General features: G+C 40.7%; 1 protein-coding gene across 3 annotated transcripts in view; it reads right to left on the bottom strand.

The window, feature by feature from the left end:
- The window catches only part of LOC110991176 (uncharacterized), a 27187-nt gene extending 2263 nt beyond the window's left edge, over positions 1-24924 (bottom strand). The window contains exons 1-32 of one of the 3 annotated variants that reach the window (XM_087134039.1): positions 24776-24924; positions 23897-24096; positions 22211-22261; positions 21904-21969; positions 21286-21354; positions 20802-20849; positions 19992-20065; positions 19455-19568; positions 18998-19104; positions 18050-18157; positions 14939-15039; positions 14648-14761; positions 14351-14477; positions 13432-13538; positions 12361-12424; positions 12028-12149; positions 11611-11685; positions 10857-11050; positions 10292-10425; positions 9767-9822; positions 8940-8994; positions 8372-8418; positions 7632-7754; positions 6588-6644; positions 6190-6272; positions 5693-5825; positions 5276-5398; positions 4607-4709; positions 2803-2897; positions 2344-2420; positions 839-1043; positions 426-517 (exon numbers count right to left, since the gene is read on the bottom strand). In XM_087134039.1, the coding sequence (XP_086990165.1) occupies positions 426-517; positions 839-1043; positions 2344-2420; positions 2803-2897; positions 4607-4709; positions 5276-5398; positions 5693-5825; positions 6190-6272; positions 6588-6644; positions 7632-7754; positions 8372-8418; positions 8940-8994; positions 9767-9822; positions 10292-10425; positions 10857-11050; positions 11611-11685; positions 12028-12149; positions 12361-12424; positions 13432-13538; positions 14351-14477; positions 14648-14761; positions 14939-15039; positions 18050-18157; positions 18998-19104; positions 19455-19568; positions 19992-20065; positions 20802-20849; positions 21286-21354; positions 21904-21969; positions 22211-22261; positions 23897-24064 (3092 nt within the window). In that variant the 5' untranslated portion in view covers positions 24065-24096; positions 24776-24924. Of the gene's footprint in view, positions 1-425; positions 518-838; positions 1044-2343; positions 2421-2802; positions 2898-4606; positions 4710-5275; positions 5399-5692; positions 5826-6189; positions 6273-6587; positions 6645-7631; positions 7755-8371; positions 8419-8939; positions 8995-9766; positions 9823-10291; positions 10426-10856; positions 11051-11610; positions 11686-12027; positions 12150-12360; positions 12425-13431; positions 13539-14350; positions 14478-14647; positions 14762-14938; positions 15040-18049; positions 18158-18997; positions 19105-19454; positions 19569-19991; positions 20066-20801; positions 20850-21285; positions 21355-21903; positions 21970-22210; positions 22262-23896; positions 24133-24407; positions 24530-24775 lie in introns of those variants that run through there. The other 2 variants (XM_087134040.1, XM_087134041.1) reach the window with 2 other exon arrangements.

Below are 24924 nucleotides of genomic sequence, written 5' to 3'. Positions count from 1 at the left end.
GGAGTGCTACGGTACCACATGTAGGCACAGTGACGTTTCCCAGAGCCTCCACAGATACAGTAATTTCTGTCCGACTTCAACGTAATTTTTCTCAAGGTGGCAACAATGAATTTTGAATTGCATCAGTACAAACGTGTTTCAGAATGTGTAGATGATGTCTGTAATGGTCTTTTTTTTGCACAGCCAATCAAATTTTCACAAATGGAACCTTTTGGTCGATGTTTTTTGTTCCTTATGCTCCAATGTTTAAGAAAAGCAGCCTGTAATATGGAAACAACCACATAACAGGCCTTGTGATTGGTCAGATTGCGATCTGTGACATAGTAGCTTGTCTAAATATGGTAATACTCCATGCTGGTGATGCACTACTTTGTTTTTCGTCCATTTGAATTCTGTTAATGTCATATTTGTCACTGGTGACTCACTCTTTGGCAGTTTTTCTCCTGGCGTCAATGTCCATTTCCAGTATCTTGGGAACAGTTACAAGATCAGTCCCACCGTGCAAATTTGACGGCATCTGAAAAAAAAGGGTTTTAAGCTTAGTAGTGTTTAACAGTATGAATTTGGGATATATATTTTTTTTATTTCTTAAAAATAAATTTGGGAAGGAAAAGGGAACAATTTGGTTAATTTTAACAGTGAAGCATTTTGAACAGATTTCACATAAAAACTTAACAAAAAGTGTAGTTTGAGAAAAACAAAGCGTGACAAAAGGATCTCAAAAGAAAGTGACAAGATTTTTTTGGGAGACAAATTTGGGGTCTAAAATTCCCCTAAAAACTGCTATTTTCCCGGAATATTACTTCATGTCTGTGAATGCAACCTAGGTTCGACCCACCTTCCAGAAGGGGCCATGATCCCCGATCAGTGTCACGCTGGTCCCGATCAGCTTGTTGGTCTTAAACTCCATGGGCACCTTCATTCTCACCCCCCGCGGGCCCAGAATCGGGTGGGCCCTGCTCCTCTTAGCCCTCCGGAAGATGGCCACCTTCTCGGCGGGCCTTGCCAAGCTCAGGCCTGTCTCCTGGCCAACCACATCAAAGCTAAAGGCAAAATATAAACAGCATAAGATGCTTTTGTCTATCATGGGGCCTCAATTCCTTTTGAAATTAGTTGAATCCTGGAGCCCCTCTGATACTCAGTACAAAGTCAGATATTATAAGCACTACGTCCAAATTTAAGGAAAATAGAATTTTCTACGGGTCACAAACGAAGACTAGTTTTATGGTGTCATAAGTAAGAGCAGTCAATATTTGTTAACCACTCCCTGCCAGGAATTCCGGATCCGCACAAGTATGCTTCATATGCGTGGCCGGGGTCTCCAAACTCAGACAACGGGAACTGGGCCTTGTAACAAAAGACCGTACTCAGGAACAAAAGTTCAGGCTGCCGGGAATTACCGACATTTTTTCACTCTCAAAAGTGGAGATAATCCAGCCTTGTTTTGAAACAGTATACCACGGTTTGGGGCATTTAGAGCAAGCGGATTACCACTGGGGACAAAAGCGCTCCACCACCCCAGCGATGAGCCACACAGCACCGCTGCATGCTAATCTGACCCCTATTGGAAAGAGGTCAGCAGTGCACTGAGCCAGGTTCGTGAACAAAAGAAAGTTATATAACACCGCACAATGTGGGCTCTTTTTACAAGGCTGCAGGCCTGGCTAAAATACTCGGGCATCAATAGATTTTGTCTGTCAGGCTCAAGGGGCCACCAGACAGTCCTTCACATGTTTGTAAGTGTCCAGTAAATGAAGATAGGAATTTTTAAAGAATTTTGAAACATAAAAAATGATAAATATCCCGGCCCAGCGTCATCAACATTAACCCTAACCCTCCTCAATCCTTCACCTGTTGGAGGATTGAGGAGTGTTAGGGTTAATAACTGCCCCGGCAGGAAGTGGTTAACACCTTGGCTACGGATTCTGCGCAGTTAAGATATAATTCAGTGAAATAAACCCAAACCTAAAATGTAAACCTGTTTAATTTATTATTAAATTATTCACTGCATTTTCATAATGTGCCACTGCCAGCCCAGTGACATATTGTGGCTGCTGTGGTCACCACACATTTTGGTCATGGCACAGCTTTGGCAAGTGGGAGGTAACACGGTGAAAGAAATGCTGCATACCACATGACAATCTCTCGGTCAATCAAGAGATCACATGTGTTAGTGAGGTATTCACAAAACAAACATTTTGGCAAGTTCTAATAAGGCAAAGGGAAAATCCTCCCCGGTTGGGATTCGAACCCAGCCTTTTTAAGGACTCATCCACATTCTCAATCATGCCCTTTAAAATGTCACCATGCCAGCGAATGGGTACAGTTCACAGATTGACTCACATAGCTAGCATCTGCTCATACAGATTGTTACGCTCCTGCTTGATTGCCTCACGCTTCTCTCGCCAAGTGTTGATGTTCTAGGACAATGAAGTGGGACCAGCATAACAAGGCTTTCAGAGAGACTATGATTTTCAAATTTTAATGTTCACCGTTCCAGACTGTCAAATTTAACTCATTAAGTAGCTCAAGATTATAAAGCAGTAGCAACCCAGTCAAACCTAATTTTCAAACCAAAGACAAGCACGGCCCTTTCTCAAACTTTGTGACTGGTTTCATCTGAGACTTTAGCTATTTGAAATAGTAAATCTTCATTTCAACATATAAAAAAATGTCCATGAAGTTAATCAGAAAGGACTACATTTTCACTAGACTACATCAATCCAGCACTGAAATATATTCATGAACTCATGAAAGAAAACACATTTTGACTGCTAGCCACAGGAATACCAAAACACATACTTCACTCATACGTGTCTCCATTCGGGCAAAGAAACCCTGTAACTTTTTGTCCTGTTCCCTGGTAACGGGCCCCTCTAACTTGGATATCAATTCAGCTACACAAGAATAACAGGGGGTGAATGTGAGAAAGGTTAAGTGTTTGTTAGTCATGTTGAAGGACAAAAAAACTGACAAGTTAGTAGGAAGAACAAGAACAAAAAACTGACAAGTAAGTAGGAAGAAGAAGGACAAAAAAACCGACAAGTTAGTAGGAAGAAGGACAAAAAAACTGACAAGTTAGTGGGAAGAACAAGGACTAAAAAACTGACAAGTTAGTAGCAAGAACAAGGACTAAAAAACTGACAAGCTAGTAGGAAGAACAAGGACTAAAAAACTGACAAGTTAGTAGGAAGAACAAGGACTAAAAAACTGACAAGTTAGTAGGAAGAACAAGGACTAAAAAACTGACAAGTTAGTAGGAAGAAGAAGGACAAAAAACTGACAAGTTAGTAGGAAGAACAAGGACTAAAAAACTGACAAGTTAGTAGGAAGAACAAGGACTAAAAAACTGACAAGTTAGTAGGAAGAACAAGGACAAAAAACTGACAAGTTAGTAGGAAGAACAAGGACAAAAAACTGACAAGTTAGTAGGAAGAAGGACAAAAAAACTGACAAGTTAGTAGGAAGAAGGACAAAAAACTGACAAGTTAGTAGGAAGAACAAGGACAAAAAACCGACAAGTTAGTAGGAAGAACAAAGACAAAAAAACAGACAAGTTAGTAGGAAGAAGGACAAAAAAACTGACAAGTTAGTAGGAAGAACAAGGACAAAAAAACTGACAAGTTAGTAGGAAGAACAAGGACAAAAAACTGACAAGTTAGTAGGAAGAACAAGGACAAAAAACTGACAAGTTAGTAGGAAGAACAAGGACAAAAAAACTGACAAGTTAGTAGGAAGAAGAAGGACAAAAAACTGACAAGTAAGTAGGAAGAAGAAGGACATAAACTGACAAGTTAGTAGGAAGAAGAAGGACAAAAAACTGACAAGTTAGTAGGAAGAACAAGGACAAAAAACTGACAAGTTAGTAGGAAGAACAAGGACAAAAAACTGACAAGTTAGTAGGAAGAACAAGGACAAAAAACTGACAAGTTAGTAGGAAGAACAAGGACAAAAAAATGACAAGTTAGTGGGAAGAACAAGAGACATGAAAACATGAAGGCTACACAGACTGTGAGTATAAATAAAAAAACCTTGGGAAAACAAATCTGAAAGGTGAACAAAAATCCTAAAAGTGGAGTGAGAAATATCAAGAATGCTAGTTTTGCACATCTTCCCTATTTATTTGGGGTTATACGATTACTGCAACCCCGAAGTACCAAGAATGCTTCGTGGAGGAGGAATAAAGTGACAATCCTCAGAACAATGCCTAACAGCCCACAGATCATAACAATCGTACAAAACAAAACACCAGAAATAACAAAGAAGGCAACCACTTGCAAGCCTGTTACAAATTCGCCTACAAGGTTTCCTTCACTACACCTTATGGCTAGTCTTTCCGTTCTTGAGATGTGGCTACTTAAACCTTTATATAAACTTAAAACTCTTCTTGTTTTGGAACATACTATTGGAACTTCTTAGTCTGCCCCCCCATCAATATCAAAGAAATTAGGACATAAAAATAACAAACATAACAGAACAAAGCTGAGCAACAGATTGCAGGATGTGTTAGTAGTTTGAAAAATGACACAGCATGGAAAAGTTAATGTTAGTGTGGAATTGTGATTGGATTACATCCTGCATTTTGCCTCATTTTGCCTCAACTGACCTTTTTGCTCCTGCATTCTCCTGAAGATGATGTATCTCTCAAACATATGTCTCAACCTCATCTCAGGCACCTCGATTGTCTGCTTGATGATATCGCAAGTGATCTGCACGAGACATCATCACTAATTAAGTTACTCTATGGGCATGTACTCAAGCTATCTAACCTAGTGCAGCATCCAAAGCTAAAAGATGCAGGCATTGTCAAAACATTCTAGAAACATTTAAAAAGTTTCACACTAAAAACAACCCCCACAAGAATGTGCTTTACTACATGTCAGAGTTCAACCATCCAAGAGTTACCATTTTATCATACATTATTTTCATAAAAGCCTTCAATGATTTTGTAGTTTTCTTATCTGGGTTTCAGTAGCCAATTTCTGCAGTAAAGAGTCCCTTTTGGGAGACTTGGAGAAGGGCATAATTGGGTGCAACAGGTAGGGCATGATGCATCTACATGTGGGTTCCACTGAGCGCTCCATCTATGTAAAACCCAATCAACTCGAATAACCAAGTAATTGTACATGACCTGGGACCAGACAGAAACAACCATAACCCCTAAATGGATATCTGAGTCCCCATTGAACCAAATGCTTATCTTCTGGTTACATCTGCCGTTTGTTCTGCAGATTCATTTTGGTAAAAAAAAAAGGGGGAGCCAACGTTCTTTTACCGTGTGCAGCTCCAGTGATATCTTGTCCTCCTTAAGAGCAGATTCCAGCATTTCCAGATTCCGTAGCTGGTCGCTCACCCTCAACCGCAGCTGGCCGATGTCTGGAGGTGGTTTTTCAACACGCTAGAGAGCAAGACACGGGTAATAACAAAGATAGAGAGATTTGTGGGATGGATTACCCTGTCATCAAGGCTTGATATTGGACACATCCTTTTTATGCTCACTAAATTGGGAGTTTTAGGGTAATGATAAAATTCAAACCAGGATTCCAGTAACCTATCAAAATTCATAAGTATTATCCAATCATGACGTCTGTAGATGATCATGGATCACTATCATGATCACTGCATGCATGGTTGCACTTGTTATCTTTCAAAACACTGAGATCCAAGTAATGATAATCAGTCACTCACTCACCTTGCTACTCTCAATGTCCATCTTGAGTTGAGTGACCAGTGTCTGTTGCTGTCTGGCCTGCTCAGCCATGCTGCCCTTCATGGAACGCAGCTTCATGTCGCGCTTCTTTGTCTCTTCTCGGAAAGCCTGCTCACTGAAATGCCAGCAAAAATGGAAGTAGGAATATTTCCAATTTTGTGAAAACAAGAAAAATTTCATATGCAAAAATACGATTTGCACTCATATATTTGGCATTTCCATAATTGATTAACAGCCAAATTATTGATTTAAAATGAAAATAATTGATAAACAGATTCTTGACTTATAACCAAGCTAAAGAGGTAAACGAGCACAGACAAAATATCTTATGTTCCAATACGCGAACAAGCTAAAATCAATCCAATTACAAGCCAATTTTTCAAGGGTAAGACCAGCACTCAAACTGTATGGGCAATTACATGCTGTGTTACAGAATAGGATTGTAAAATGTGGGAAAAGCCGGCCTACAAAATACATACAGTGATTTCATCTCGCGTTGCAAGCTACTGCTGTGAAGAATCAGAGCTTTGTGACGATCCAGCAAGGCCTTGTATTTCTCATCCTAGGCACGATGTGGGCAATGGGGATAAAAAAAGAGAAAAAGGACAGAAAAAAGTGGACAAACTGAAGTCTGAACTGACAGGAATGGAACGAAATAAGAAAAGTTACATATATATGATATATATACACACATTTGAGAAATGAAGCAGACAAAAGCTCAAGTTATTTGTTACAATGAGCTGTGGCTCAAGCTACTTGGCGAGGACTGTCTCTCATGAAAATATTCTATTGTGTATTAATTCAACTCAATCGAAGTAACAAAGAAACAGCCACAAATATACAGCATCCAAAAACTGGTTCATATAACATCGCTTACGTTTATTCTTTTTGTCTCGCTCAGCATAACCTCGGTTGCATGAAGAAGCTCTTGTGCCTTTAGAGAAATTGGACAAAATGCTTAACACAATTTAAAATCCTTTAATCGAAATAAATAACGAGGATAGCATAATCCAGTCCAAAACCAAGATTACCTATTCAATAACCAAACCGACCCTTACTTCAAACTGTTCAACCATTCAACTCTGTGATTCTGGGGAAAAAAAACCTACAAAATCATTTTATCATGTGTTGTCATTTAATCTCTCTCCTCTTCTTCAATTCTTAAAGGAGGCAAAAGATCTTACACTTTGGGTGTACAGTGGAACGCCGCTATACCGAACACGGCTACACCGAACATTTGGCTGTACCGAACATCGTCCTCGGCTCCCAGTAATTTGTGCACAGAACCTAACACTATTCAGGTGCCGTTTGTAATTCCGGAACATTAACATGATAAAAAGGTCAGTGTTTTTCATGTTGGAAAGTGACAAGTGGCCATTATTTCCCCAAGGACTAGAAGGGAAAGCCACTAGTTGTCAGCAGTATTGAATAGACATTGATTTTGCGACTCCGCATGATCGGGTGCAAAACTGCACCTATGCGCACCGTGGCATTGCACTAACAATAGTCTAAAGAGGGCGCTGCTGATACACAAATCAACCGAGATTCGCCACAGCATACATCAGAGATCGACCCCGAGAAGTAGCTTCACGACTTTTAGGATAAACTTGATATCAATTTTGTGACTCAAGATTAAATAAAAAACAAAAATAATTAACAGATACATTTCTGGAAACCTTAAACGTGAATGCAATGGCAAAACATCATAAAACCAGCAAACTGTAGTATCACAAGAGGGTGCACTTCAGTTAGACAAGAGAGGGCGCTATTCAACATGGCGATGAAACAGTTAATTCGCTACACAAAATGACCGCTGTACCAAACATTTAGCGTGGACCCAGTCATGTTTGTTATAGTGGCGTTCCACTGTAGTGAATATTGTCGGGTTACTTTTAATGTTGTTCTGTCTTTCCTGACCCACCTTTTCAAGTTTCTCACTCAGGTATCCATTTTCCTTGGTCAACTTCTCAATCTCAGGATCGACTTCCACCAGCGGGGTCAGAGTTCTTTGCTTCGGCATCAAGGCTTCTTTCAGTTCCAGACGCTTCCAAAGTAATGCAAACATTACTGAACATTGATTACATTGAGTGCTTCCAGAGGTCAAAGTATTACATCTTAACCCAGTTGATTGCTTTGCTTTCATTAACCCCTTCATACCAGGAGGCGTCCACAGCCGCGGCTCTGTGCGAGGATTAGTGCATACCAAACCTACATTCTATTCACCATGCACCTGCGGTTTCAATGTGGGCCTGCTACTGGACAGGGCTTTGCATACTGGGCATACCGCAGCCCAGCAGTCACGGTCAACAGAATCCCGGTGTGAAGGGGTTAAGCCAAATGTCCAACTCAACTGGATACGGCTACAGCATGTGAGCCTAAAGCACTAGCCAGTGGCTCCTGCAGAGGCATGTATGATTTCCTGCAATTGCCACAACTGTCAGACACAACCTCAACCAAATAGTGATAACAGATGCAATCTCATCGATTCTTTTCCTCTGTGGCAAAGTGGTTGGTGAGTTCTGCATGAGTTATCAAGGCACAGTCTTTAAGAAAGAAGTATGTTAGCATGTAAAAATGTTACACTGTTGCTTTTATGCTTTATAATTTAGAAAGAATCACCAATAACTGTGGTAAATTGGAGGCATTTTGAGGTATGTGTACCTTATTCATCAAGGCTTGGGCAATTTTCAGTTCCAGGGATACGAGCACTGCAATATGAAAATGTAGCAACAGCAATATCCAATTTGAAGATAAATTGCAACATACACAGTGTTAGTGTAGAGGAGCAGAAAGTTACATGTATGGTAGGTTTTGATGCTACATTAACAAATGAAAAAAATGGAAGAGATACAACACCAACATTTTAGCAGGAAGTTTGTCTATGCAAACGCGGTAAAAGAAGGTAGTAAATAAGTTGAAAGTTTAAAAATTTACCAACTCTTCAAAAGAATATGCTGAACAAGGCACAGCAAGACCAATACTGGCACCAAGTTGAAAACATTACCAATCTTTTTACTGTTACATCAAGAAATAAATATGCAAACACCATCAGCAAAATTTTCAAAGAAGTGCTATGGCTAAGAAGGGTTTGTAATGCTGATCTTGTTAAAATCCATGATAACCCTCAAATGTATCACATCCTTTTAGTTTTAGTCTTCCACCGAATTAAACCGATTATATTCACTTGTGAAGATAAAGTTCCCTTTAATAGCTTGAGATAATAACTTACATTCCACGGCATTCCCAGCCATTTGTCCAAGGATAATTTTGACATCACTTGGTTTCTGTACAATAAATCAGAACAGTTTTAAAAACTTGCTAGAGTTTAAGTACAATACCATCCAAAACTGTTATCCCAAAATAGTGGTCTAGTTTCCTGCAGTATGCATGGTGAATAAATGGAATGGAAATCTTTAACAACAATGCCAGTCCATACCATTTTGTCAGTGAAGTTGGTCAACGTTTCTGATTGTTTACAAAAATCTGAGCATTACCAAAAATATACAGCACAGAGTAAAAATATAAGTGTATTTGGTTTCCAAAAAAATATTAAATATGCTGGACCTAAACTTTGGAACACCTTGCCACTTTCCCTCAGAGAATCAAAATCTTACAGTACTTTCAAAAGTAAATTGAAATCTTATCTACTGTAATAATGCACCATTCTCTATACAAATCTTCATCTTGATTAATTATTCTTATGTCGGTCTATGTCCACCGCTTTCATTCTGTATCGTTCATTTCACTGAGGGTCAGTGATTTCATTTACTCATCAGTTTGTGATTACACAGTGTTGATTTTTTGTATTGTTGTTTGTATTTGAATGACTTGTATGTAATTTGTTAAATAGGCTAGTCTAACACAAGTCTTTGCTTTTTAGGCTTTTTGCCCCCTCTTCTTGATGATTATTTAATACATTTGTTTGGTTAATACTCTATGACTACTTAATACTGTATTAGGCAGGCCTACTGCTATTATCAGAGGAGGAAATAAATGTCTGAAAATGCCAAATGTTCATAACCAGTCTATTTGAGATCAAGAGCACACTTCTCTTACATCTTCAACAGGAAGGTTACTCAACTGCCGCACATCATGAGCTGTATCAAGAAGACCTGTCAAAACATCATTTGTCAATTTTAGGGTATCTGAGAGTGCTGTTCATGTTTTCAAATAATTAAAATCAGACAATTACAAGTTATATTTTTTACGGTTCTGACATGATGTTGATATATATAAGAAAATGGAATAGCTCTTGCTCTAAAGAAAGTAACACTAAAATCCCTTTTGAACAGTTATTGTTTTCAAGGGAGCTATTTTCAAAAGGAGATAACAAGCCAACAAAACAATATTTTACAATTAAAGGAGTTTTCGAAGGTCATAAATAAAACTATTCATTAACTCTTTTAGGTTTTTTAGACAGAAAAAAATGTTTAGTTTCTAACAAATTTATGCTCATGTAAAAATGTTATTGTCAGAAATTATCCATAAACCTGTTACTTGCTCCTGTGTAGAGCTTGTAGTAATCATTAGCAACCTTGTAAAAATACAGTGAGACAGAGCAAAGATGTACTGACGGTTTACCTTCCTTTTCCAAGATGGCGGCCAGTCCATCTTTGAATCGGTTGACAGCTCGGAGCAAGCGGTTGCTCTCCTTCAGGATGTTAGCCAGCTGAAGTTTCATCTCATTCTCCTGTTTTCTCAAGGTGGCATCGCATCTTGAAAATCCAACGAATAAGATTAAACCATCTGTCACACGACTTGGGAGTTTTTTTCTTAATTACTCAAGAGTTTGCTAAAAACAGGCTCAAATGTAATTTCAGTTTCACTGAAAACTGGAAGCAACTGTCTCTACTATTACTTATGCTTCATTTTTCAGAAAGGTGCTCCTTAGTTTATATTTGGAGTAATATTAGTAAAATTGAGTTGACTTTTCCCCCATTTTGCCTGTTTTATGCTTCTACTCACAATGTATCAGCATACCAAAATAAAAAATAGTTCCAACACCGAAACAAAAGCTCAAACCCATCACTGGGGAGGCAAGATACATCCCCCTCCTCTTGGCTGTGAGCAGGTAAGATGAATCAAAATGATGAAATCCGCTGTGTATCACAAAGGTTCATGTCTCGTCTGGCAGTCTGGTACCAACCTTAGCTTCTCCTTGGCCGCATAATCTTTCAGGGTGTGCAGTTCCATTTCATGTTCCCCCTTCATTCGTGCCAGCATGTTGCGCACTTCTGGGGAGGCACCCGGGGGCGGGGTCACGTCTTTTGCAGGGGGAGGGGTAGCTGCTGCAGCGGCATGGTGTTTCATTTGTGCAGCCAACTCGGCAATTTTTTTCTCCTGACGAAATCACAGGAAATGCAAACTCAAACACATTTAGAGGGCAGTGGATGTGTTTCTAGAGGATCAATGAACTAACAGTGAATGCCAGGGATTTGTTCAGTGCAATACTGTGCAGCGTCTAGCGAGAAAATGGTCATGTGGGGTTGACGATTGGTCAGAGGAAGTTGGGTTGCAGGTATTTTACTGGTACTGAATAAAATGAGAAGACGTGGAGGGGCAGTGAGGGGGTATGGTGAAGTTAGACTTCAACCTTGTTCCTTGCCAGCTTGAGGGCCAATGTTATTGACAGACTACCTTGAATTTTTAAATTCAATCCATTACAGTCTCCCTACAGCAGAAAACATAACAAATACTGACACATCTTCTGCGTGCATTCCACAAGTCTGGGGGATCTTAAGCATACACAAGGCTAGAAAGAGAATGATCTGAGGTTTGGCTCCAGACAGCATGAGGACCTTCTTCTCTATACCTTGGTTCTTTCAAAACAATTTCTCAGGCCTTTTGATGTTGTTTGGAGAAATTGATGCAAAGGTCAGTGTCCTCCATTAATCATATACCTGCAGTAAGATAGCTTCTTCCTTGAGTTTGATAACGTCCTTGAGGTGAGTGATTTCTCTATCCATGTCGTCCACCTAGATCGAGGAAAAACAAAAATGTTCATTCCTTCAACCTCAACACCATGCACCACACAATGGGCCTCTGGATACCTTGCACTGGATTTCATGCAGCCGTCCATTGTCTGTCAACAGTCACTCTTACGTGATAGCCATACATGATTATTCCTATAGAGTACCGAAGTGAATACGTCACGCGCACAATTCGTGTGTCAAAGGCATTAGCGCGAGAACCAGCGTGCGAACCAACACGTGCGCGTACTCCATTCGTTTGCACTGCACTTTCTGGTTCACAGTGACGTCACACTTTGGTACTCTATGATCAAAGTGTGACCTGGTAACGGAATTCTCTCATCACACCTCCTGCTTATATTCCTTGATGCGCTGCTGGTATTGTTCCCTCATGGATGACTGCTGGGATTGCTTAGCCTCGCTCTGGAAATGTGTAATGTCCAACTGGTGGGCATACTCCTCAGCTTGTTCTGAACATTAGAAATAACATTGAAAAAAAATTATTGTTGTTTTTTCCTTCCATCTGAGTGAGATGAGGCTGAATGTTCAGGATATGACTATGAGGAAAAAGTTAAATGCAGGTGTTCTATCCTATCGCTTCTGTATTTTCAAATTGCCACGGGATATGACACTACTCAAGTACTAGTGCAAATCTGGCCGGTGGGATAAGAGTTTGTTTACCCTGTATGTCTGCAAGCTGTCCCTCCAGATTTTCAACCACTTGCTTCAGCTTGTCAATCGTGTCCTGAAGATAAGGTGGTCAGAATCCAAACGAGGTCAGTCAAATTCCTCACAGACCCTTTCAGTTCAAGTGGTGTGAGCATCTGGGGAGCATTGTCAGCCTTTCCAATATGCGCGTCAACACTTACACCAAGTGTTGTGTATCCGTCAAGATCATTCGAAGGGGCAATTTTTTTGGCCGAACGTAACGCACATATGTGTTAAGTTAATGGAGTCGTTTTTTTTTCTGTCTGTGAAAGTGAAACGCATGAATGCATCGTGTACGCAGCCCACCAAAAAAGCAGTACATATGGAAAGGCACCTTACTACTATTACACTTTGCCTTTCAAAGAGAGTTTCTTTGAAAACCTGGACAAAAGTTTATGAACATATGAGTACAACTAACAACTACTCCATGTATCTGGCAACTTTCATATTTTAATTTCCTCTGCTGATTCCAAATTGAGATATCGTGTTAAGTTTCTCTGAAGTCAATCAGATATTTGAAATGAATTTTTAACGAGGTAATTGGTTTACTGTGAAACATCTTCGCCATCACAGAGCAGCCAATCAACTTGACCATACCTCAGACATATTCATGTCTGAGAGCCGAATTTTCACTGGTTCATTTATCATCACATGCCAGGTTTTTTTCTGCTGTTTATCCAAGCGCACATGCGAGGATCCGCACCCAAGTCACATGGAACTGCTGCACAGGTGAAGTGCAGACGCATGAGCAATTGAGCATAGCCCTTACTACATTACACATGCTGCCTTTTCTTTGCTCCTGAAATTTTACAGGCAAATGACTATGACTGAGGCACGGTAAAACAGATATAGTATGATTTAATGCCTCAGGAACTTGCTTGTCAACTCCTGATACTCATCGAAAATCAGCTTTCCAACTTTAAAGTCAGCTGGGAACCAGTCACAAATTTATGCTGGTAACCTGATGTGGCCAACCAGTATTATCTATACTTCTGTATTGGTAGTTCAACAAGCTTGGATAACTTTGGGGGTCAAGTTCTTTACCTCTGCATCATAGAGTTTTGCCAGCGTGTGCTCAACTTCTCTCACTAACTCGTCTTCTCTGGCTGTGGCTTGTGCCTGGAGGGTCTTTATCTCTTCCTGTAATCGAGCTGCCAATTGAAAGTGATCCCTCGGTTGAAACTCGAGCAGCAAGGACGAACTGACATGTATAAAGGATGAGCAACCATCTCGCTATGCACCATTTTGGGGCAGAGTCACAGTGCTTCTAACGTGCTCTTGGTATGCTGAACATGAGTGATGCTGTCCAAAGCATTACTAACATGGTCAAGTGCTGCATCTGTATGCCCTCTGTCTTGCTTGACAAACGATATGACATGAGTGGGGGATTTCGATTTCCATTGTGGTAACTTGCAACTTGGAAATATTGGAATATATAAAAGGAAAATTCTTTGAGAAAAACCAACAAACCAGAGTGTGAATAATGGTGGATTTTCATTGGCTGTTATCAACAAACCAGAGTGTGAATACTGGTGGATTTTCATTGGCTGTTATCAACAAACCAGAGTGTGAATAATGGTGGATTTTCATTGGCTGTTATCAACAAACCAGAGTGTGAATACTGGTGGATTTTCATTGGCTGTTATCATCAGCATGCAAATATTAGACTGCTTTGAATTGTAGTAATAAATCAAGCTTCAGCAGAATCCTTTGCCAGGGAAATTAACAAGTTCCCAGCATTGCAGCATGATGGCATGGTTACATGAATGATGGAGTGGTTGCATGAGGTCTTTGGGTGTGTGTGCAGGGTTGCGGTTAGTTTGAGCAATAAATAGTTAATACGCTCCTGCCTTATCAAGAAAAAAATGCACTAGATCAGGCCCCATGTTCCATTTGAAGCTGAACTGTTCTCGACTGCAGGGGGCTATTTTCATCTAAGCGTTGGATCGTCCGATCCTCTTACCAGTTTCTTTCTGGGCGGCTTTGAGTGCAGCCTCGCGCTGCGCTTCTTCTTTAGGGTTGAGCTTCTTGACGGCCTTGGCCTGGTCAACGGAGTGCTTCATATCCTTCAGCTGATTTTGCAATTCTTTCTGAAATAAAACCCAGTACAAAAAGCCAACTGATTTTTGTACGTCTGCTAAAATACCCATTGAAAATGCTCATATACGACAAATGTCATTGGCTACGGCATTTCATTTACTTGACACAGGGTTGACCTCTGTGTGACCGTTTTCATGAGAAGCTCCCAATCTTCACTTACAATTTTTTGGTTCTGTTTCTCTGTGAAGTTCTCCAGTGCTTCCAGCCTTGTAGTCTTCTTGGACAAATCTCTCTCCAACTTCTCGTTCCCTTTCGTCAGATGGTTCACACTGACCTGTCACACAACAAATAAGCCATGCACCCTTATGAAAGTGATGATGAATGATGACTTTTTCAGTGGAAACATGACCGTGAATATCTGTCATTTGTACTGAGTACTGCTTTGCAGTAACATCTTCAAACTGGCAGTGACAAGACAATTTGTCCCCTTTCTTTATGTCCATTCCTTTACCCCAAACTCCAGTATCTGTTCGCACAGTTGCATGTTTTCTTCATTGCGTCTCTCCACGGCAACTGACATAAAGTTGAACTGTTTCAGGGCATTCTTGATCACTGAAACAGAGATAATCAGAAAAATCAAAATCTGCTCGATATTTTGGAGTTAATTGGAGTGCACAAAATATCAGTAGCTCAAAAACTGGTCTGCTTATAAAACTATGCTTGGGTTGAAAATCAGGCCTTGCCTTCTTTATGACATCTTTAAGCTGATGTAAGATATTAATATATATATATATATGCTTGATTTCAACTGAAAAAAATTCTTTTCTCTAAATAGGGAATCCACAGAGTGAAAATAAATTCAAAATCTTATTTCTTGGGCTGAAAAACCCCTTATTCAATAACTGAGTCCTTAGTCTTCCTATTGGTGAACCTCGGAGTGCAGGAACAAAAAATGTTTTGAAAAGAGCACCTGAAAAAGTGGTTCAACTTATAGGTGTTGAATGGGCCTACATCCTTCATACTAGCTTCAACATGTCCTTTGTCACATTTTTATCTTACCTCCCCCTTGGATGTCACATATTCAAATAGACCTGTAGTGGGTATTAAATATCCACAAACACGGCGTCCACCAAAAGCAATGTGTTTCATAAGAATCATTTACCACAAATAAAGTTGACTGTAGGTAACGTACTTGGACTACTGATGTGCTGGGTAGTATATCGTAATTTGGGTGTATTGTTTGTAAACAACAACTGAAACACACGTTGCTATGGGGTTGATACCCACTATAGGTCACGCGATTTAGTGGGCGCAAGCAGTCTATTATGTTACATAACAGAGGCCTAAGCATATTAATTAACTTAGCAAAATGAACCACATTTTGACAGATACACTTTAAAGGCTTTTTTGAGAATTTGGCACGACATATATCAACAGGGACCTTTGTAGTGTCCATTTTCACCAGGCTCACAAAGTATGTGGTACATTTAACCAAATTTTAGAATTAATTTTGTTCTTTATAGTGACAACAAAAACAAATCACTGAATAATTGGCTCATTTTGTCAAATCCAGTTACATACTACTTAATGAAGTTACAGAGATAACAATGATACATATCAGTTATTTCACTAATTAGCCCTAAACCACAACTGTGGTATAATTTCATAAAATCCTATTATATCCTATTATGGTTAGGGCTAATTGTAAAACAGACGTAGACTGGGCATGTTTAGGGCTAATGGTAAAGCAGACGCAGACTGGGCATGGTTAGGGCTAATGGTAAAGCACACATAGACTGGGCATGGATAGGGCTAACGGTAAAGCACACATAGACTGGGCATGGTTAGGGCTAATGGTAAAGCAGACGATGACCGGGCATGGTTAGGGCTAATGGTAAAGCAGACGCAGACTGGGCATGGTTAGGGCTAATGGTAAAGCACACATAGACTGGGCATGGTTAGGGTTAATGGTAAAGCGGACGTAGACTGGGCATGGTTAGGGCTAATGGTAAAGCACTAGACTGGGCATGGTTCAGGCTAATGGTAAAGCAGACCTAGACTGGGCATAGTTAGGGCTAATGGTAAAGCAGACGTAGCCTGGGCATGGTTAGGGCTAATGGTAAAGCAGACATAGACTGGGCATGGTTAGGGCTAATGGTAAAGCAGACGCAGACTGGGCATGGTTAGGGCTAATGGTAAAGCACACATAGACTGGGCATGGTTAGGGCTAATGGTAAAGCAGACGTAGACTGGGCATGGTTAGGGCTAATGGCAAAGCAGACGTAGACTGGGCATGGTTAGGGCTAATGATAAAGCACATGAAGACGTAGACTGGACATGGTTAGGGCTAATGGTAAAGCACACATAGACTGAGCATGGTTAGGGCTAATGGTAAAGCAGACGTAGACTGGACATGGTTAGGGCTAATGGTAAAGCACACGTAGACTGGGCATGGTTAGGGCTAATGGTAAAGCAGACGTAGACTGGACATGGTTAGGGCTAATGGTAAAGCACACATAGACTGGGCATGGTTAGGGCTAATGGTAAAGCAGGCGTAGACTGGACATGGTTAGGGCTAATGGTAAAGCAGACGTAGACTGGGCATGGTTAGGGCTAATGGTAAAGCAGACATAGACTGGGCATGGTTAGGGCTAATGGTAAAGCAGACATGGACTGGACATGGTTAGGGCTAATGGTAAAGCAGACGTAGACTGGGCATGGTTAGGGCTAATGGTAAAGCAGACATGGACTGGACATGGTTAGGGTTAATGGTAAAGCAGACATAGACTGGACATGGTTAGGGCTAATGGTAAAGCAGACGTAGACTGGGCATGGTTAGGGCTAATGGTAAAGCAGACATAGACTGGGCATGGTTAGGGCTAATGGTAAAGCAGACGTAGACTGGGCATGGTTAGGGCTAATGGTAAAGCAGACATAGACTGGGCATGGTTAGGGCTAATGGTAAAGCACACATAGACTGGGCATGGTTAGGGCTAATGGTAAAGCAGACGCAGACTGGGCATGGTTAGGGTTAATGGTAAAGCACACATAGACTGGGCATGGTTAGGGCTAATGGTAAAGCAGACATAGACTGGGCATGGTTAGGGCTAATGGTAAAGCAGACATAGACTGGGCATGGTTAGGGCTAATGGTAAAGCGGATGTAGACTGGGCATGGTTAGGGTTAATGGTAAAGCACACATAGACTGGGCATGGTTAGGGCTAATGGTAAAGCAGACCTAGACTGGGCATGGTTAGGGCTAATGGTAAAGCAGACGTAAACTGGGCATGGTTAGGGCTAATGGCAAAGCAGACGTAGACTGGGCATGGTTAGGGCTAATGGCAAAGCAGACGTAGACTGGGCATGGTTAGGGCTAATGATAAAGCAGACATGGACTGGACATGGTTAGGGCTAATGGTAAAGCAGACTTAGACTGGGCATGGTTAGGGCTAATGGTAAAGCAGACGCAGACTGGGCATGGTTAGGGCCAATGGTAAAGCACACAAAGACTGGGCATGGTTAGGGCTAATGGTAAGGCAGACTTAGACTGGGCATGGTTAGGGCTAATAGTAAAGCACACATAGACTGGGCATGGTTAGGGTTAATGGTAAAGCGGACGTACTGTTTCTGTCATTGTTGGTTCTTGCCATTCTCATGGTGTCTTCTAGGGCTTTTCTGACCTCTTGAGCTGCTGATTTCCAGTTGGCAGCATCAGCCAGAAGAGCTTTCTCTGTGAATTTGTAAGTAAAACCAGGAGGGACTTGCTGAATGAGAAGGCTACATCTTGAGGATAAGAAGCACCTTAACATCTGTCTTTTCTTTTATTTTGGGGAGAGGAAGGGGGTAAGGATCACACCAGGTGACACTGATCTAGCATGGCCAATGCACCCAGTCGCTGCCAGACAGCCAAGCAGGCGTGGACGAAACAACAAAAACATAGACCAGGTTAACTGAACCATTCATTTTAACCACTTCGTGCCGGGGCATTTTTCAACGTTGAGGATGCTGGGCCGGCATGACTATCATTTTTTCCATTTTCAAAATCCTTCAACAATTCATCATTCCATTTAACAGTCGTTTATAGCTGCACGGAGTAATCTTTAGGCACTACTCTTAGTTGACAGGTGACCTTCATTGACAACCGAATATTTCAGCCAGGCCTGCAGCCTTGTAAACAGAGCCCAGATTGTGCGGTGTTATACAACTCTTTTGTTCACGAACCTGGCTCAGTGCACTGCTGACCTCTTTTCAATAGGGGCCAGATTAGCATGCAGCGGTGCTATGTGGCTCATCGCTGCGGTGGTGGAGAGCTTTTGTCCCCGGTTGTAATCCGCTTGCTCTAAATACCCCAGACCCTGGTATACGGTTTCAAAATAATGCTGGATTATCACCACTTTTGAGAGTGAAAAATGCCGGTCATGCCCAGCAGCCTGGTCTTTTGTTCGGAGTACGGTCTTTTGTTACAGGGCCCTGTTTCCTTTGTCCGAGTTCGGAGACCCCGGCCACACATATAAACCATACGGCTCCGATTTCGGAGTCCCCGGCTGGTAGTGGTTAACATTGTTTTTACCATTGAGAACTTCTTGGGTTTCTTTGGCCTTGGCACGGATTGCCACCTGACGTTGTGTTGCCAGGCTACTGAAGGCTGGCTTTAACTCGCTGCCAGCGGTGCCTGGTCTGAGTGACAAAAACAATTATTTTTCAGTTGTGTTCGTTTGGTGCTTAATAATGACAAAAATCCAAATCCATGAACAGTTCTCATTGGATTCCATGACAAGCTCTGAGTTTCAATGAGCATTAACTAATTCTATAATAAACAGTGACCTTTGGTTACATTTCTGTCACAAATTTAGTGTCAAGTAATAAGTGTATGTAGCTTGAAGGCAATTTTTGACAATTGATTCAGTTACCAACACATTAGAAATTACATCTGAAATGGAAATCACTATGTAAAAAACAAAAACCACGTCATAAAACACAGCTGAATTGTAAAGTACTAGTTTGAAGAAGGTGGCAATTAAGCTCACTCCAGATTTTCATGCTGCGCCAACTCATTCATTGCCTCAAAGATCTCTTGTCCAAGATTCTTGAGTTTCTCCACATTTTTCCGAACAAACTTCTTGTTGTCATTCAGAGCTGCGCTGCAAGTGGCAAAACAAACAAAGCATACATCAAGGGCATTCAACATGAAATGTAACTGGGTGCCTAACGCCTTATTTGAAGTACAGTCACAACCGAGTCATATCACTCCCACATAATGAATCATTTGACTTTTTCCCACAGGGAATGTATAAACTTATTTTCCCTAGACCATCCCTCAAGTCTGTTTGCCAGAAAGGAAGAGCTCAAACAAATCAAACAGGTTGTAGCCTCTTAGCATGCCTAACTAAGAAAGAAAAGTTGCAAACAATACATGTTTGCCTCGTTAATTTTTGAAAACATCATCTGTGACGACCCCATTCCGTTTCCTTTCGCTGCAGGTTTCCCTCAATTAGTTTTGAAAACGTAAACAATGAACGAAAACATTCCTGCAAAAATGCGAGATGATGACGGTGGAGACTCACTTTGCTATTCGTTCCATTTCTATCTCTTCTTTGTCTCTCTCCTTGAAAAACTCATCGCTCAGTAAATTCTTTTCCTGCAGAGCAAAATCAACATGCGGAAATGTTGAAAACAAAAATTCACTGACCATTTTCTTTCAGCCTCCAAAGATTGTTGCCTGACCGTGGGCGGGACCAGAGCATTACAAAGAGGTCTTGCTGACTCCCAGCGATAAAACAAAGAGTTGGTCAGGGCAGAGCAGTGTTGTAGTTGAGTCCGTCACAGGTCCCTACAAGTCCATCGCAAGTCACCCAGGTTTAAGCCAAGCCAAAAGCTTTTCAAATGAACTGTGACAAAAGCATTCCTTTGTCACTGTTCATCCGGCTACTTATGACTGGTCTAGTGAGGGACTTGTGAAAGGACTTGGAATGCACCCGACCACAACACATGGGACAGGGCCAGATTAAGGACTGGTTTTCATGAGGTAAATAAATAATTACGGTACCACCGTCTATGGCAGCCTGTAGCTTTTTTCTTCTCAATGAAACAAACCTGCAGACAACAATTGTCAATAAATTAAAAAACCCACATATGGAGGCGTCATATCCCCCAAATCATCATTCAACAATGCCACTGGTCATAAATAACTCCTTTCTGCAACTGTACCGTCAATAAGAGAATGATTTATACATCTCAGCCATGATCAAAATTATGATTAACTGCATTTTTTCATTCCTTTGACTTTCAGATGTTTCAGTTTTTTTGTTTTGGTGCTTTTTATTACTTTCTTACTTTGTAAAACCAAGACCAAATGAAACCATTGTCAGACTCACCAGTGTCGTCTGTACATCAAACAGCCAATCCCCAACCTCATCAACAAGCTTCAAAATAACAGAAACCAATTGACAGCACTTTCATTTCTCATAAGCTTCAAAATGTGGTTGTTAGCACGTCATTTCCAGTCGCTCCAGAATCTTGATTTTCTTTTCTCTTTCCTCAGGTAAGTCAAGAACGCATTCAATTTCTATCAATTAACAAGTTGTTAATGATCCAGGCAAACTTGGTTTAAACTGAACTTTCACATAGCATAAAGAGCAATGCATTGAGAACAACACATCAGTAAGTTTTAATAAGAGCATCTGCTCACATCATATCTTTGTGATGTGAAAAAATGAGCAAAAAAAAATGCTAATACTGTTGCTATGCCATCATCAACTTGTCCCAATATTCCTCAAGCTGTGTTCCAAATTACTAACCAGTGACCTGGCTTCGACTCAAACAAGAGCCACGAGCTAAGAGGTCACTGTCAGAACTTACTGTTTCTCGGCGAATGGAAACCTGGATGAATTCATGAATTGTGTCCAAGATGTTCTGCTTGTGTAACATCTGCAACAGAATAGTTGTACAATATGGGTGTACTTCAAACATGCCAGATGATATTCTCTGGCCGACACGGTCACAATATACATTTTTGCCTCTTTCTCCAACACCCTGAAAATGCTAAAGATTACTGTTTACTTCAACACTCAGAAACAAAACTGAATATTTGATTAAATTGAGCAAATGAGTAAAGCACTTAATTTAAAATTACTTGCACTGTGCATAAATATCAGGAAATCAACTTGGTCCAGTACTTGTTTTAAAAAACCCCATAAACAGGGCATTCAGGAGACGTGACATTACAGAAAGTTATCTCTCTTCAAAATCTCAGTCAGTCATAAAAATATGTTCCTTTTTCATGGGAAACAATTTTCCTGACAATTTGTTGTATCGAGCAAACCTTTCATAAAGGTCTAAAATTCTAACGTGTCCCCAAAAACTTAAAATTAGACTCTTTTCGCCCCAAACCTCCACCTCTTCCTTCAAAAATTACCAAAAAGCTTCCAAAGAAGTATTAAGTTAGTCTTATCTGACAACAATCACTGATATCCCTACCTCTTCTCTCCTGGCCTTTGTTTGAAAGCCAGGAGGTCGACGCCTTCGCAACTCTTCTTCAAGTATCTGGACAAGAGAAGGAAAAAAAGAGGAAATCAAGAGACTATTTTGCACACCTCATAACAAAATGTAGATAAAGTAAAGACTATTTTGCACACCTCATAACAAAATGTGGATAAAGTAAAGACTATTTTGCACACCTCATAACAAAATGTGGATAAAGTAAAGACTATTTTGCACACCTCATAACAAAATGTGGATAAAGTAAAGCACGGTTTAAACATTCTGTTAGCAAATTGTAGCCTACCTCAGATTGGGTGGCGTGAATGTTGGTGTTGACACCAAAATGAGCAAGGGCCTGTTGGCGGGAAAATAGAAAAAACATTTTTATTTCTGTTTAAAAGAAATATGGAGGAGAACTTAAAACCCTCTTAAAGTCAATTTCAAAATGCATTATAAATGAAAACTGTATCTGAGATAAAACCTTTTTTCTAATACTATCTACACTCAATTGGATCTTCTTCATAAGTTAAAGACAATGCGTGGAATCCTCACAGAAATGAACAGTGGAATAACAATAATCCCAAATTTTCTTAATTTTCTGATTAAAAAAATGGGTATTTTAGAGACGAGAGTCTGAACCTTTCGGTCATAACACCCTGGAAATAAGTCTAAAACTAAACTGTTATTTTTGAAACATACCATAAAACATGAGTTTTCAAACGACACACTTTACAGATGAGTTGCTGGATAAGTTGCAAATATTTGTATGAGGAAAGCCCGGCTTCTAGTTCCCACACTGCCCCCCCCCCCGAGCAGGAACAAGAGAAGGCAAGCTTTTACTAAGAAACAGCTGTCCTTTGTTGGGAACTCACTGCACACGCGCAAAAGTCAATATGCATTTGGAGCTAGACACAGCGCTGAGTACATTTGACCAATTTCTGTTTGAATGTATGGTCCTCGTGTGTGTAAAATGGTTGAAATGCTTTCTGCGAGCCTGTCCCTTCTTTGCTGTCGAGGGTGCACTTCAACTTAGGGGTGAATGCTGCAAAAACATCCTTTCTCAATGTTAACTGAGAAAATGTCTGAACCTTGTTAATGGTGGGATGTAGCAAGGTAGAGGGCGACAAGAAAATAAAATACACTGGACGCCTCCAGGTCTTGTGTGTTTGGAAACTGCTTTTATTTGTCCATTTTCTGTCTCCGGCTCCACCAAAATAAACGCATGTCTTCTGTCTTTCCACCTTGTTTACCCCCAAAAGTATAACAATGTACAGTATGACAGTCTGCACCAGTCTGTGGAGTGGCCCTGTGACCCTTTTTTCTCCCAAATTACCAACCTATAAGTAACTCTACTCAGAGACTTTTTATCATAGTATGTTGTATGGCTCCCTCTTTTGACACACTGGTAATTATTATTCAGTACATATATAAAAGGGCAAATTAAAGGGCCCAAAAAAATTTTCAACAGAATATCACCATATTAACACAGATTTTAATGTTGCCAATGGGATGTCCACTTCGTTATTATAAAACAATTAACACTCCACTGCAGATTATGAGGGACCAATCTCATGGGGATCCAAAGCATCAAATTTTGTTAACCAAGGGAAACATTCAGCTGAAACAGGTCATTGGGCAAAGTGAAATGCCAGCATATTGCTTGAGACTAGCTCTAGCCCGTATTATGCTGAGCATACATGTACGGTAGTTGGTTCATTCTCTTCACACCTGCATTCAATAAATGGGGCCCGAGTGTTGTGATACCACCTTCCAAGACCGATCCAGTAAGCCTTGCCTACTGAGCATGTGGGAATATAACACATGCTCTTGTCCAATGCCACACTACATTTACCAGCTGCGCACATCATTTGCATATGCATGCATGTCCAACTTTTGTGTACACATGTCTGACATAAATTCCTGCTGTGATTGGTCAGAACACAATGGGGCGGGGCTTAGAGGATCGGTCTATATTGCAAGTTCAACTTACGGCTTTGACCCTGTCATGAATGGTGCACAACTGTTTGATTGTTCCCTCTTGTGCTCTCATCTGTTTGGCTAACACCACACCTTCAAAGACGCTGATAACCTCTTCTGGCACCTCCAGGATGATATCTTCAAGATCCTGGATAGTCATCTCATCTTGGGAGGAGGACATCTTAATTCTTCAAGATGCGGGCATTAAGAAGACTTTGTACATCAGAGAAAACAAGTTGAGTGTCAGAGCTGAAAAAACAAAACAGCACAAAATACAGGAAACAAAATTTCTAGGAGGCAACTTTGGTGCTCTCCTCATAGAGACCCTGCTATTGCGTAACATAAGTTTGTCTTCAACTGCACATTATTGGAAAGAATTTCATTTCAGCAACATCTTCTCCAAATGAGTGCAGGAGTAAAAGACTTAGTAATGTTGGGGCAGCAAAGGTAACCTAGGACCTAGGATCATTATAAGCTTTTTTTTAATGAGGACAAAACAAAGAGGTGTCTGAAGTATGGCTTACCAACATGATCACCTGCTTTTGCGGGGAGTATTACGCGTAAAGGAAACAATAAGTTGGTCAGTGATGACTAGGCCTAATAAAGTAACGTCAGTATTAAGTTCACATGTCAAAATGTAGCCCCACTAGTGTGGCACGGACTCTCACTGCCGCTCCATCTTTGGAGGATGGATGGATGGAGCGGGAGTACGTGAGAGTCCATGGCACACTAGTCTGCTAGTGGGGCTAGTCAAAATACAGAAAAAGTGTGATCGTCCAAGTTTACCAGGAAAGTGAAATGACTTGTACTAGTAGTTCAAACTATCTAGGTATGCTAGGCAACTCGAGGACAAGTCGGACCACAACGACCACACACAGGCTCCTAGTCTTACCCTTTGACGAGTTCGGATCACCTTGTTTTCTGTTTGGCTTATCGCTGTACTGTGCCGCACTTTGGGTTTGGTCGTTTGGAGCACAAATGTAAACAAAAACACGTGCTTCGAGCTACACCAGGAAGGCCCCTCGCGTGTTGCCAGTTGAC

This window comes from Acanthaster planci, linkage group LG03 (assembly GCF_054643075.1).
Source record: "Acanthaster planci isolate LZ-2023a linkage group LG03, COTS_SCS, whole genome shotgun sequence".
Lineage (NCBI taxonomy): Eukaryota > Metazoa > Echinodermata > Asteroidea > Valvatida > Acanthasteridae > Acanthaster > Acanthaster planci.
Note: the sequence above shows the minus strand (reverse complement) of the source record. Positions and strands in the feature narration are given on the sequence as shown.